This window comes from Pongo pygmaeus, chromosome 10, assembly GCF_028885625.2.
Source record: "Pongo pygmaeus isolate AG05252 chromosome 10, NHGRI_mPonPyg2-v2.0_pri, whole genome shotgun sequence".
Taxonomy (NCBI): Eukaryota; Metazoa; Chordata; class Mammalia; order Primates; family Hominidae; genus Pongo; species Pongo pygmaeus.
The window spans coordinates 105,530,874-105,545,052 of NC_072383.2; the positions used below are offsets into that span (position 1 = coordinate 105,530,874).

General features: G+C 39.0%; 1 protein-coding gene across 7 annotated transcripts in view; it reads right to left on the reverse strand.

The window, feature by feature from the left end:
- Window positions 1–14,179, reverse strand: part of CRY1 (cryptochrome circadian regulator 1) — a 102,300-nt gene that overhangs the window by 13,539 nt on the left and 74,582 nt on the right. For all 7 annotated transcript variants that reach the window (XM_054445091.2, XM_063646677.1, XM_054445090.2 and 4 more), the window contains one exon: window positions 215–357. In XM_054445091.2, the coding sequence (XP_054301066.1) occupies window positions 215–357 (143 nt within the window). The remainder of the gene's footprint in view (window positions 1–214; window positions 358–14,179) is intronic.

A 14,179-nucleotide genomic window follows, 5' to 3' on the forward strand; every position in this document is an offset into this window, starting at 1 on the left:
AATAAAATGCTAAGTAAGGATTTGACATATGTTCACTTAATTCTCCCATAACTCTGTGAAGTACATGTTATTTCTACTTTATAAACCTCAGTTAAAAACTTATCTATGTAGTTAATACCACCGAACTATATACTTAAAAATGGTTAAGATGGTAAATATTATGTTATACGCATTTTCCCACAGTAAAAAAAAAAATAGAAAAAAAAGGACTCACTTGTCTAGGTCATATAATGTATGTGAAATTCTTACAATGACTTCTACTCCAGCTTCAGTTGCCAGTTTCTTAATAGCTGCATCTCGTTCCTTTCCAAAGGGCTCAGAATCATACTCAATTGAAAGTTTAGTAATGTTCCATTCCTAAAGTAAGAGAACGGGGAACAATGTACACCAATTTTAATAGTTATTTTTTCTATTATAACAAAAAGTGAAAAAGCTGAAAATCTACATATCAAAGGATTACACATAAATCAAACTTTGAATATGCAGGAAAAAGTAAACAATTTATCAATTAAAAAATACATAAGTAACAAATGCATAACCCATTAGATTCTGGGCATTATGCTAGGCAACAGACAATCTAGCAAAGCAATATGCTTAAAACCAGCTCTTACACTAAATGTGTTTGTAGAGCACTTTACTTTTTCAAATTACTCATACTTACATTATTTCATTTGAGCCTCACAACAACACTCAGAGTTTGGCACTTTGGTTAGTACTTCCATTTTGGAGATAAGTTTATTTTTAAAACTTAGGGACCTGCCAGAGTTCACAGAGAGCCAGACCACCTGAATTTATGTCTGTTGAGTCTAAGAACTGGTCTTTAACTAACCTTTGATATTGATATGGTATAAGCTGCCTGGCTGAGGTCGTGTGTGTGTGTGTATGTAAATATTTTCTTTCTGATTACTAAAAAATGTTAACTGAAAAATTTGGAGATGGTAATAATAGTATCAGTTACTTATTATCAGGAGCTATGTTAATAAGTTCTGTACATCTCCTTATACTGATTTTAAATGAGGAAACTGTGACTTAAAGGAATTGATTTTTCTTAAGGAGAAAGTTTTTTTTTTTATTCTAAGTCTATTCTGATTTATCTCATAAAGAAAAAATTCTACCATTATTTAACTGCCTATATGGTAACATAATATAATTCACCAAACACTTCCAGATTAGACAAGGGCTATTCCAATGGTGGGTTTAAAAAAATTGCTATTCTAGGCCAGGTGTGGTGGCTCATGCCTGTAATCCTAGCACTCTGGGAGGCTGAGGTGGGTGGATCACCTGAGGTCAGGAGTTCAAGACCAGCCTGGCCAACGTGGTGAAACCCCGTCTCTACTAAAAATAAAAACATTAGCTGGGTGTGGTGGCACATGCCTGTAATTCCAGCTACTCAGGAGGCTGAGGAAGTAGAATCACTTGAACCCGGGAGGTGGAGGTTGCAGTGAACTGAGATCGTGCCACTGCACTCCAGCCTGAGTGACGGGAGCGAGGCTCCATCTCAAAAAAAACAAAAAAATGCCATTATAAACTTTACAGTATATATCTTTACCTTTATGCACACATCATACAAATTTTAGGGTATTTATCCAATTTTTTCCTAGAAATAATCCCTTGAAAAACAACTGATGGATCAAAGATAAGCACATTCAAAATTCTGATAGGCTGTCAAATTATATACCAGAAAGACTGTACAAATTTACATTCCCATCAGCAGTGCACCTAAGGCTTGATCTCCACACACTTGCCAATAATATGTATTAGTAATCTTTTTTTTTTTTTTTTTTTTAGATGACATCTCACTTTGTCACCCAGGCTGAAGTGCAGTGGCATGATCTCGGCTCACTGCAACCTCTGCCTCCCAGATTCAAGCGATTCTCCTGCTTCAGCCTCCTGAGTAGCTGGGATTAAAGGCACACACCACCACAACTAGCTAATTTTTGTATTTTCAGTAGAGACGGCGTTTTGCCATTTTGGCCAGGCTGGTCTCAAACTCCTGACCTCCATCTACCTCGGCCTCCCAAAGTGCTGGGATTACAGGCGTGAGCCACCATGCCCAGCCAGTAATTGTTTTTAAATGTCTGCTAAACTACTAGGAAAAAAACAGTATGTCATTAAAAATTTTTTCCTTTCTTAAAAGTCCTGAAGAGTGCACATCAAGAAATTAAGGGCTGTTGATTTTGAGGAATAGAATTTGAGCATGTAAATAACTTTTACATTCTGCTGCATTGCTCAGATTTGTTAGTATGAACTTGCTATTTTTGAAATTTAAAAATAAAACTAAGATGAGAATAGAAAAGCATTCTATTTCTTTGTTTTATAGTGAGGTAGTATAGAATAGTTTAAAAACACAGGATCTAACAAGTTAGACTTCCTAAGTTCAAAGACTGGCTCAACTACTTAGGCAAACTGCTAAACTCTCCATGCCTGTTTCCTAGTCTATAAAACGGGTAGAATAAGTAAAGTGCAGAGAGAGTGCCCAGCACGTAATAAACCCTATGTAAGTATTTGCTACAGGGAAGTGAAAAAATTAACCATATTATTGGGTTGCTAAAGAATTAAATAACATAATGCATATAGAGTCTTTAGGACAGAGCACAATGCATAGCAAGCCCTCAATGAATGACAGGAACTCTTTTTCTTTTCTTTTCTTTTTTTTTTTAAAGAGTTAGGCTCCCACTCTGTTGCCTAAGCTGGAGTGCAATGGTGCAATCATAGCTCACTGCAACCTCAGACTCCAGGACTTGAGCAATTCTCCCGCCTCAACCTCCTGAGTAGCTAGGACTACAGGCATGCACCACCATACCCAGCTAACTTAATTTTTTTTTTTTTTTTTCGTAAAGACACGGTCTCACTGTATTGCCCAAGCTAGTCTCAAAATCCTGGCCTCAAGAGATCCTCCTGCCTCGGCCTCGCAACGTGCTGGGATTACAGACGAGAGCCAATGTGCCTAGTGTGATTTAATACTGTTTTTTGAAAAATATTATTTTAAATCTTAGGTAGTAAATACTGAAGTGAGTCAATAAATAACACTTCCTGCCCCTTTTCCTTCTTGAGTTCAGTCATGTAAGCCAGGGGGCTAAAGATAAAAATATCAGCCATATTATTAGCAAAGCTGAATTGTAGAAAACATACTAGGTTTCAGGGCAGGTAAACTTGCTAATACTATTTCACTGCTGAATCAAACAGATTTACCTACTCAATCATAAGCAGCATCTCCCTGCAGTGTGGGCTTTCCCTATAAAATGTATTACATAGAAGAGGAGAATATAATGTGTGCTCTCTACAACTAAAAGAAAAGGAACCGTCTGAGCTAAACTAGCCCAGCTCCTTCTCCTAAACTCACCAATGAGATCATTCACTTTTCCTTCCCTGGGGATAAATTAGTGAACATCTCTCCACAAGAAAAATGAAAATCTAGGGAAGAGAAAGTTTCCTGAACATTAAATACATTCATTAATACACTAAATATTTATTGTAATTCTAATTATATGACAGATACTATGCTAGATGCCCCTCTCCTGGAGCTTATTGAGAAAGAGTGGCAATACAGAGGTAAATTAATGAATACGTAACTATTAGGGAAAAAAAATGCTATGATAGAGAATACGGGGATGGGGTGTGAGGTTGTAAGCTAATAATCCACACTCTGTCTTCCATGACTGCACTGGCTAGACTTCAAGTAAGTTGTAAAAGCAAATATCCTTGTTTTTTCCTATCTTGGGTAGAAAGCATTCAGTGTTTCACCTTTAAGTATGATTTTGTGTTTTTTTGTAGACTTCCTTTATCAAATTGCTATTTAGCACTTGATATGGTTTGGCTGTGTCCCCACCCAAATCTCATTTTGAATTGCAGCTCCCATAATCTCCACATGTCATGGGAGGGACCCAGTGGGAGGTAACTGAATCATGGGGGCAGGTTTCGCCCGTGCTGTTCTCATGATAGTGAATAAGTCTCACGAGGTCTGATGGTTTTTTTAAAGGGCAGTTCCCTTACACATGCTCTCTTGCCTGCTGCCATGTAACATGTGCCTTTGCTCCTCCATCTTCCACTAGGATTGTGAGGCCTCCCCAGTCATGTGAAACTGTGAGTCAATTAAATCTCTTTCCTTTGTAAATTACCCAGTCTCAGGTATGTCTTTATTAGCAGTGTGAGAACAAACTAATACAGCACTTTAAAGAATTTCTAGTTAGCTAAAAACCTTCTTAAAAAGTATACGTGGGTGTTGAATTATGTCAGATGCGTTCTCTTCATTTGTTAAGATAATTTCTCTTTTCCTTTATCCTATTAACCCAGTAGGTTATATTAATTGATTTTTTTAATGCTCAACCAACTTTGTATTCATGAGATAAACCCCACTTGATCCTGAAGTAGTAGTATTTTAAAATATTGCAGCCTGGGCATGGTGGCTCACACCAGTGAGCTCTTTGGGAGGCTGAGGCAGGTGGATAGCCTGAGCTCAGGAGTTTGAGACCACTCTGGGCAACATGGTGAAACCCCGTCTCCAATAAAGATACAACAATTAGCCAGACGTGGTGATGGGTGCCTGTAATTCCAGCTACTCAGGAGGCTGAGGCAGGAGAATTGCTTGAACCCGGGAGGCAGAGGTTGCAGTGAGCCAAGATTGTACCACTGCACTCCAGCCTGGGCGACAGAGCAAGACTTCGTCTCAAAAAAAAAAAAATATATATATATATATATATATATATATATATATATAGCCAGGTTCACGGTCGGGTACGGTGGTTCATACCTGTAATTCCAGCACTTTGGGAAGTCAACATGGGAGGATGGCTTGAGCACAGGAGTTTGAGCTCAGCCTAGGTAACATAATGAGACCACATAGTGTCTTTACAAAAAAAACTTTTTTTAAATAAAAAATATTGCTAGATTCAATTTAGTGATTTCTGAGTCTTTGTTTATGGGGGACACTTGGCTATACTTTTAATTTTTTCTTAAACTTTCCTTGTCAGGTTTTGGTATCAGGGTTATGCTGTCCTCATAAAATGAGTTGGGAAGTAATCTCAATCCTGTTTTCTGAAAGAGTTTAATTTAAGAAGGAAATATTTCCTTCTTAAATATGTGATATAACTCAAAATAAAGCCATCTAAGGGCTTGAAGTTTGTTTATGGGAAGGTTTTTAATTATAAATTCAATTTCTTAAGAGATATAGGGCTATTTAGGTTTTCTTTTTCTTCTTATGAGAGTTCTAGTAAGTTATACCTTTCAAGAAATTTTTTCATTTCATCTCAGATGTATAATTTATTGGCACTATAGCGTTTATGATATTCTTTACTATGCTTTTAAAGTTTGGAGAATCTCTAGTGATGTCCTCTTTCTTATTCCTGATATAGGTAACTTGTATTTTCTTTCTTTTTTATCCGAATCAGTATTGTTAAGAGTTTATCAATTTTATTAATGTTTTCAAAGAACCAGATTTTGGCTTTGTTGACTAACAGGAGACAAAAATCACATCAGCAATTTGAACATGAAAAATTTACAAGGGCAACTCATTTTATTGTGCTTTGCTTTATTGCGCTTCTCAGATATTGTGCATTTTATAAATCAAAGGCTAACGGCAACCCTGCACTAAACAATTCTATTGGTGCCATTTTCCCAACAGCATGTGCTCGCCTCGTGTCTGTGTCACATTTTATCAATTCTCACAGTATTTCAAACTTTTTCATTATTATATCTGTTATGATGACCTGTGATCTCTTCTCTTTTTTTTTTTAAGAGATGTGGTCTCACTGTATCACCCATGCTGGTCTTGAACTCCTGGCCTCAAGTGATCCTCCCATTTCAGCCTCCTGAGTAGCTGGCACTACAGGTACCAGTCACTACACCCAGCTTTTATCAGAGATCTCTGATGCTACTATTGTAATTGTTTTGGGGTACCATGAACTGCACCCATGAAAGAGGGTGAACTTAATTGATAAATGTAGTGTGGTCTGTCTGCCCTATCTAGCCTTTCCCCCAACTCTCTCTCGCTCTCCTCAGGCCTCCTTATTCCCTGAGACAACAATATTGAAGTTAGGCCAGTTAGTAACCCTACAATGGTCTCTAAGTGTTCAAGTGAAATGAAGAGTCACACATCTCTCACTTTCAACCAAAAGCTAGAAATAAGCTTAGTGAGGAAGGCATGTTGAAAGCTGAGACAGGCCAGGCTGGGCGTGGTGGCTCACGCCTGTAATCCCAGCACTTTGGGAGGCCAAGGCAGGCAGAACACGAGGTCAGGAGTTCCAGACCAGCCTGGCAACATGGTAAAACCCCGTCTCTACTAAAAACAAACAAACAAACAAACAAAAACTGGGCATGGTGGCGTGTGCCTGTAATCCCAGCTACTCGGGAGGCTGAGGCAGGAGAATCGTTTGAACCTGGAAGGCGGAGGTTGCAGTGAGCCGAGATCGAGCCATTGCACTCCAGCCTGGGCAAGACTCTGTCTCAAAAAAAAAAAAAAAGCTGAGACAGGCCAAAAGCTAGGCCATTTGCACCAAACAGTTAGCCAAGATGTCTACACAAAGGAAAAAGTTCTTGAAGGAAATTAAAAGTGCTACTCCAATGAACACATGAATCATAAAAAAAACAAAGCAGCCTTAATGGCGATATGGAGAAAACTTTAGGGGTCTGGATAGAAGATCAAACCAGATACAATACTCCCTTAAAGCACAGTCCTAATCCAGAGACAGGCCCTAACGCTCTTCGATTCTGTGAAGGCTGAGAGAGGTGAGGAAGCTGTAGAAGGAAAGTTGGAAGCTAGCAGAGGTTGGTACATAAGGTTTAAGCAAAGAAGCTGTCTCCATAACCTAAAAGTACAAAGTGAAGCAACAAGTGCTGGGTGGAGAAGTAGCAAGTTATCCAGATCTATCTAAGATAATGAATTAAGGTGGCTACACTAAACTACAGATTTTCAGTGTTGATGAAGCAGCCTTCTATTGGAAGAAGATGTCATCTAGGACTTTCACAGCTAGACAGAAAAAGTCAATGCCAGGCCAGGCACAGTGGCTCATGCCTGTAATCCCAGCACTTTGGGAAGCTGAGGCAGGCAGATGCTTGAGGTCAGGAGTTCGAGACCAGTCTGGCTAACATGGTGAAACCCTGTCTCTACTAAAAATACAAAATTTAGCCAGGCATGGTGGTGCACGCCTGCGGTCCAAGCTACTCAGGAGGCTGAGGCAGGAGAATCAATTGAGCCCAGGAGGCGAAGGCTGCAGTGAGCCAAGATCGTGCCACTGCACTGCAGCATGGGTGACAGAGGAACACTCCGTCTCAAAAATAAAAAAAGAAGAAAAAGTCAATGCCTAGCTTCAAAGCTTCAAAGTACAGGCTGACTTTCTTGTGAGGGGCTAACATAGCTGGTGACTTTAAGTTGAAGCCAATTCTCATTGCCCATTCTAAAACTCCTAGGTCCCTTGAGAACTATGCTAAATCTACTCTGCCTGTGCAGAACAGGAACAACAAAGCCTGGATGACAGCACATGTGTTTACAAAATGGTTTATAAATATTTTAAGCTCTCTGTTGAGACCTACTGCTCAGAAAGAAAGACTTCTTTAAAAATATCACTGCTCGCAGACAACGTACTTGGTCATCCAAAAGTTCCAATGGAGATTTATTAGAGAGATTAACATTGTTTTCATTCCTATCAATGTAACATCAATTCTGCAGCCCATGGATCAAGGAGTAATTCTGACTTTCAAGTTTTATTAAGAAACACATTTTGTAAGGCTATAGCTGCCACAGACAGTGATTCTTTTGATGGGTCTGAGCAAAGTAAATTGAAAATCTTTGGAAAGGATTTGCCATTCTAGATGCCAGTAAGAACATCTGTGATTCATGGGAGGAGGTTAAAATATCAACATTAACAGCAATTTGGAAGAAGTTGATTCCAGTCCTCATGGATGACTCTGAGGGGTTCAAGACTTCAGTGGAGGAAGGAACTACAAATGTGGTAGAAATAGCAATAGAACTAAAACTAGAAGTGGAGCCTGAGGATGTGACTGAATTACCGCAATCTTATGATAAAACTTAAATGGATGAGGAGCTGCTTTCTATGGATGAGCAAGAAAGTGGTTTCCTGAAATGGAATCTACTGCTGGCGAAGATGCTGTGAACATCATCAAAATGATAACAAAGGATTTAGGATATAACACAAATTTAGTTGATGAAGCAGTGGCAGGGTTTGAGAGGATTGACTCCAATTTTTAAAGTTGTACTGTGGGTAAAATGCTATCAAACAGCATTGCAAGCTATAGAGAAATCTTTGGTGAAAGGAAGGGTCAACTGATGTGGCAAACTTCATTACTGTCTTAAGAAATTGCCATAGCCACCACAACCATCAGCAACCACTACCCTGATGAGCCAGTAGTCATCAGCATTGAGGCAAGAACCTCCACCAGCAAAAAAGATTATGACTTGCTGAAGGCTTAGATGATCACTAGCATTTTTTTAGCAATAAAATATCTTTAACTAAGGTGTGTATTTTTTTTAGTCATAATGCTACTGCACACAGAAAAGACTACAGAATAGTATAAAGACAACTTTTATATATATGCACTGGAAAACAAAAAAACTGTGACTTGCTTTATTGTGATGTTTGCTTTATTGCAATATTTACTTTATTGTGGTGGTCTTGAACCAAACTTGTAACATCTCCCAGGTATGCCTGTATCAAAAACTGTAATTGTTAGCTACTAAAGGTAGTCAACAATGACAAGAAGTAAAACAGGAGATAAGGCTACACTTCAGTATGGCAGGTAGTAGCCACTAGGCCACGTGTGGCTTCTGAGCACTGAAATGTGACTAACTGGCACTGAGATGAGCTGGAAGTATAAAATACACACAAGATTTCAAGAACTTTTTTTTTAAAACTCTGTTTAAAATAAGCTATTTTAAAAGATAAAATAGCTTATTAATACTTTTATATAGAATATTTTAGATATACTGTGTTGAATAAATCATTAAAATTAATTTCACCTGTTTCTTTTTACTTTTTTAATGTGGCTACTAGAAAATTTTAAATTTAACATGACTTCTATTGGATGGTACTGCTCTAAGGTGTTCAAAAGTACCAATTGCAGAAAGCAGCTGCCACCTCTATGCGGAGGGAAAATAAACAAGGAATGAATAAAAAACTTAACAAAAGCTCCCTCCACCAAGCCACTGAGATTCACGGCACATCGGATGGAGCGTGCTGCCACAGGAACACACAACCTTCCCTGTAAAGAAACTTACCAGAGGGCAATGACCAAAACTGTTTCATACCAATAACCTGCTGGTTGGCTGAGAAACTTCCTGGTAGGTATGGGCTAACTGGAGGTATCTGTAGAAGCTGTCCACCAGGTGGCATAGAAACTTATCAGAGGGTATAAATAGGCTTACACAGAAATTCACCAGAGGGTGTATGTAGGCTGTGGCTGGTTCAGGAGGGCTGCTGAGGTGAATGCTACTGATCCTCCTGCATACTCATCTGCTGGCCCAGGGAAAAAAAGCACAAGTATATCAAGAAGAAAAGCTTCTTCTCTCCTGCTGTGACCTTGCAGAGCACCACCAACAATATCTTTTGATAAAGCCTAATATCTAGCCAGCTGGCAAAGGAGAAATGTTTACAGTGTCCAGCTCCAGTATCACACAGTAGGGAAAGAAGTGTGGGTTTGGCACTAAGAAATAATAAACTAATTAACGCATACTGATTTTCTTTATTGTTTTCTATTTCATTGATTCCTGTTCCTCTTTATTTTTTGTTTTCTTTCTACTAACTGTTGGTTTAATGTGTTCTTTTTCTATCTTTAAGGTAGAAACTTAGTTCTTGATTTTTCCTTTTCTAATATAATACTGAAAGCTATAATATTAATTTTCCTCTAAGCACTGCTTTAGCTGCATTCTGTAAATTTTGATACACAGTCCTCCCTTGGTATCTGCAGGAAATTGGTTCCAGGACTCCCTGTGGATACCAAAATTCACAAATGCTCAAGTCCCTTATATAGAATGGTGTAGCATTAGGATATAACCTGGGTGTATCAATATATATATTTTGTGTGTTTTTGTTTCTTTTTTTTTAGACAGAGTCACACTCTGTCATGCAGGCTGGAGCGCAGTAGCACAATCTCAGCTCACTGCAACCTCCGCCTCCTGGGTTCAAGCGTTTCTCCTGCCTCAGCCTCCTAAGTAGCTGGGATTACAGGTGTACACCACCACTCCCAGCTAATTTTTGTATTTTTAGTAGAGACGGGGTTTCACCATGTTGGTCAGGCTGGTCTTGCACTCCCGACCTTGTGATACGCTGGCCTCGGCCTCCCAAAGTGCTGGGATTACAGGCGTGAGCCACCAGGCCCAGCCTTTAGAGACTTTATTTTCTCAATTCTCTAACGGGTTCAAACAAAATAAGAGGAAAAAAAACCTCTATAATTTTGTGTCACATTCACTTTCATCTCCTTGTTAATATGGGAAACAATGATCTATTGTGAGTTTTTACATCTTAACCAGAGATGGAAGTCCCTATCTACTTTTTTTTTTTTTTTTTTTGAGACAAGGTCTCACTCTGTTGCCCAGGCTGGAGTGCAGTGGCATGAATATAGCTCACTGCAGCATTAACCTCCTGGGTTCAAGTGATCCTCCCACCTCAGCCTCCTGAGTAGCTAGGACCACAGACATGCACCACCATACCCAGCTAATTTTTAAAAATTTTTGTAGAGATGCGGTCTCAGCATGTTGTCCAGGCTTATCTACTCGTTAGAGCAGGTTTTTATTTTAAGCAACACATAGTTACCTTTGAATTTCAATACCTGGATTTAACAGTAAGACTGCAAATAGCACCAACATATTTTCATTTGAGTAAGTGAATATTCACTTTGCAATTTTTTTTGAGCGAGGGTCTTGCTCTGTCGTCCAGGCTGGAGTAGAGTGGCATGATCTCGGCTCACTGCAGTCTCCAACTTTCCAGGCTAAAGTGATCCTCCTACCTCAGCCACTGGAGTAGCTGGGACTACAGGTGTATGCTACCATGCCCAGCTAATTTTTAAAATTTTCTGTAGAGACAGAGTCTCACCATGTTGCCCAGGCTGGTCTCAAACTCCTGGGCTCAAGCACTTGGCAATTTTAAGCACTAAGATTTGTATCTATTTTTGTGTATCACAATTACTTGTTAATCAGAAAGGATAACATGAACAACTAAATGAGTATAAAGTTCTTGGCTGGGCGTGGTGGCTCACGCCTGTAATCCCAGCACTTTGGGAGGCAAAGGCAGGTAGACCACTTAAGGTCAGGACTTCCAGACCAGCCTGGCCAACATGGTGAAACCTCATCTCTACTAAAAATACAAAAATTAGCTGGGCATGGTGGCGCACTCCTGTAGTCCCAGCTACTCGGGAGGCTGAGGCACGAGAATCACTTGAACCCAGGAGGTGGAGGTTGCAGTGAGCTGAGATCGTGCCACTGCACTCTAGCCTGGGTGACAAAATGAGACTTGGTCTCAAAAAACAAAAATAAAACAAAAGAAAGAAATAGCACTCCCGAACAATTAAAAAAAAAAGTTCTTAAGTCATAATTAATATACTGTGAAAATATGCAATGTAAAATTTGATAGTAAAAGTTGTAAATCACATTATGTCCTAGGAGAAAGCATTTATTTTTAAATTGACAGTAAATTAAACAGTATAATTGCATAAAAATGTAAAGCTATCTCACAAAATAATCTAAATACAAAGAAGGTAAAAATCTAAAAATTTCCATCCATCCATCCATCATCCTTTCCTTCTGTTTCATAACTCTAGTCTTAGGGTCTAAACTACTATTTATATACTGAAGAGTCCTAAATTTAGTCCAGACTTCTCCCTGAGCACTAGACTTGAATGCCTTCTCAACATGTACATTAACATGCCTAAAAGGCATCCCAAACTAAAAATTTATAAAATGAACTTCTTATTTTTTCCTTAAACTTGTTCCTCCATAGTCTCTGTTATTCCATTAAATGGGAATCCATCCTGCCATGTGTCCAGGCTAAAAACCTAGAGTCATCCTTGACTCTCATATATCACATATAGGCAAACCTTACAGCCTCTATTTAAAATATATATCCAAAACCCTACCATTTCTCAATACCTCTACAGCTACCCTGGTCCTGGTCATCATCATCTTATTCCTAAATAACTGCCACTGCTTCCTAACTGATCTTTCTGCTTCTGCCTCTACAACACTTTCAATCCCCTGTGTATTCTCCACAAACAGCCAGAGAAATTCTTTTAAATCTTGAGTTAAATCATGTCACTCTTCTACTCAAAACTCTCCAATGGCATCCATTTCACTCCGAGTAAAGGCTGAAGCTCCTAACATGATCTATAAAGCCCTATGATCTGGCTTCCAGCCACCTCTCTGATGCCATTTCTTCTTTTCACTCACTGTGCTCTAGACACTGGCCTTCTTGTTGTTCCCTAAACAAATCATGCACATGTCTACTTCAAGGCCTTTGTTAAGCACTGTTTCCTCTGCCTTCCATGTTCCTCCCCCATGTTGCAGTTAGCTTAGTGGAATTATTAATTCTCAAAATTCTGTCAGGTATCTGGATGGTTCTTTTATTGGTTTCACTCGGATCTGTTCATGAGGCTGCAATTCGCTGGCAGCTTGGCTGGGGCTGGAGTGCCTAAGATAGTCAAACTCACACATCTCAGACTTTGGTGTTGGCCGTTGTTTGGTCCACTCTCTATATGTGGGCCTCCCAAAGTTAGATATTCTACCCCAGGCTTTCTTACATGATAGAAGGAGCATCCTAAGAGGGGAAAAGTAGAAGCTGAAAGGTCGCTTAAGGCCTAGGATTTGGAATTCACAATGTCTTCTTTGACACTTGGTTAAAAACATGTTATAAGGGCAAGTCAGATTCAATGGGGTAAGGAAATAAACTCTACCTTTTGACAGAAAGAGCTGCAAAATATTGTGGATATGATATACCACAACCCAGATGCATGGCTCACTCTTCATATGTTTGCTCAAATGTCACCTTATCAGTGAGGCCTTCTTTGATTCCATATAAAGTAACCTTCCCTCACCTTGACATTTACTATCCCACATTTTACTCTTCTCTACAGCACATATCATCACCTGACATTGCATGTTTACTTATTTGTTTACTATCTGTCTCCTTCCACTACAGTGTAAGCACCATGAAGATAGAAATTTTTTGTTTCACTACTGTATCTCCAGTACCTCAGACACAGCCTTGTATATAGCAGGCACTCAATCAGTATCTGTTGAATACATTCTATCAAGCATGTGTCATGAATTAACAAAGCAAGATCCAAAGTAACTTAAAAAAGCATAATATAAATTTTACTGTTGAAAAATGGTGGCTTTATATGTTCTTTTATTCTGTGATTTTGAACAAAACATTTTATAATGCTTCAGTGTGGCCATCTATAGACTTTAGCCATGTGTCTCTGTTTCTTAGATATAATGAGGCTGGGCACAGTGGCTCATGCCTGTTATCCCAGCACTTTGGGAGGCCAAGGTGGGTGGAGACTCCTGGATCCTGAAGCCAGGAGTTTAAGACCAGCCTGGCCAATTGGCGAAACCCTTTCTCTGCTAAAAATACAAAAATTAGCAAGATGTGGTTGTGCATGCCTATAATCTCAGCTACTTGGGTGGCTGAGGCACAAGAATGGCTTGAGCCTGGAAGGCAAAAGTTGCAGTGAGCCAAGACAGCACTACTGCACTCCAGCCTGGGCAACAGAGCAAGACTCTCTCTCAAAAAAAAAAAAAAAAAAAAAAAGAAATAATTAAAAAAAGAAATAGATATGAGAATGTTTTTAAAAAATCTAGATATTAATTATGCACCTAGTCTCTAAAACCAATAATTTAAATTCCTTATTAAAAGTTTCTGCAAGGCCTAGAAAAAGCCATCGTTAGCCTATATTAAGTCAGAGTTTAACTTAGAAAAAAAACTAAGTAAAAAACGCCAGAAAAAATGACAATAGTTTATTAGATATATATGTGTTTACCTATGTGTGCATAAAAATGTTCTGACTCATTCCTGAATCTACTCCTTATAAACAGAATAAATTGAGTGAATGACACAGAAGATAGATAGATACTAGGGGAGCCATCAGTACTGGAGCCACTGACACAACTATCCCAATTAACTAAGGCTACTGTTACCAGGTCTAAACTAGCCTTACCTCCAATGTGGAAAACCAG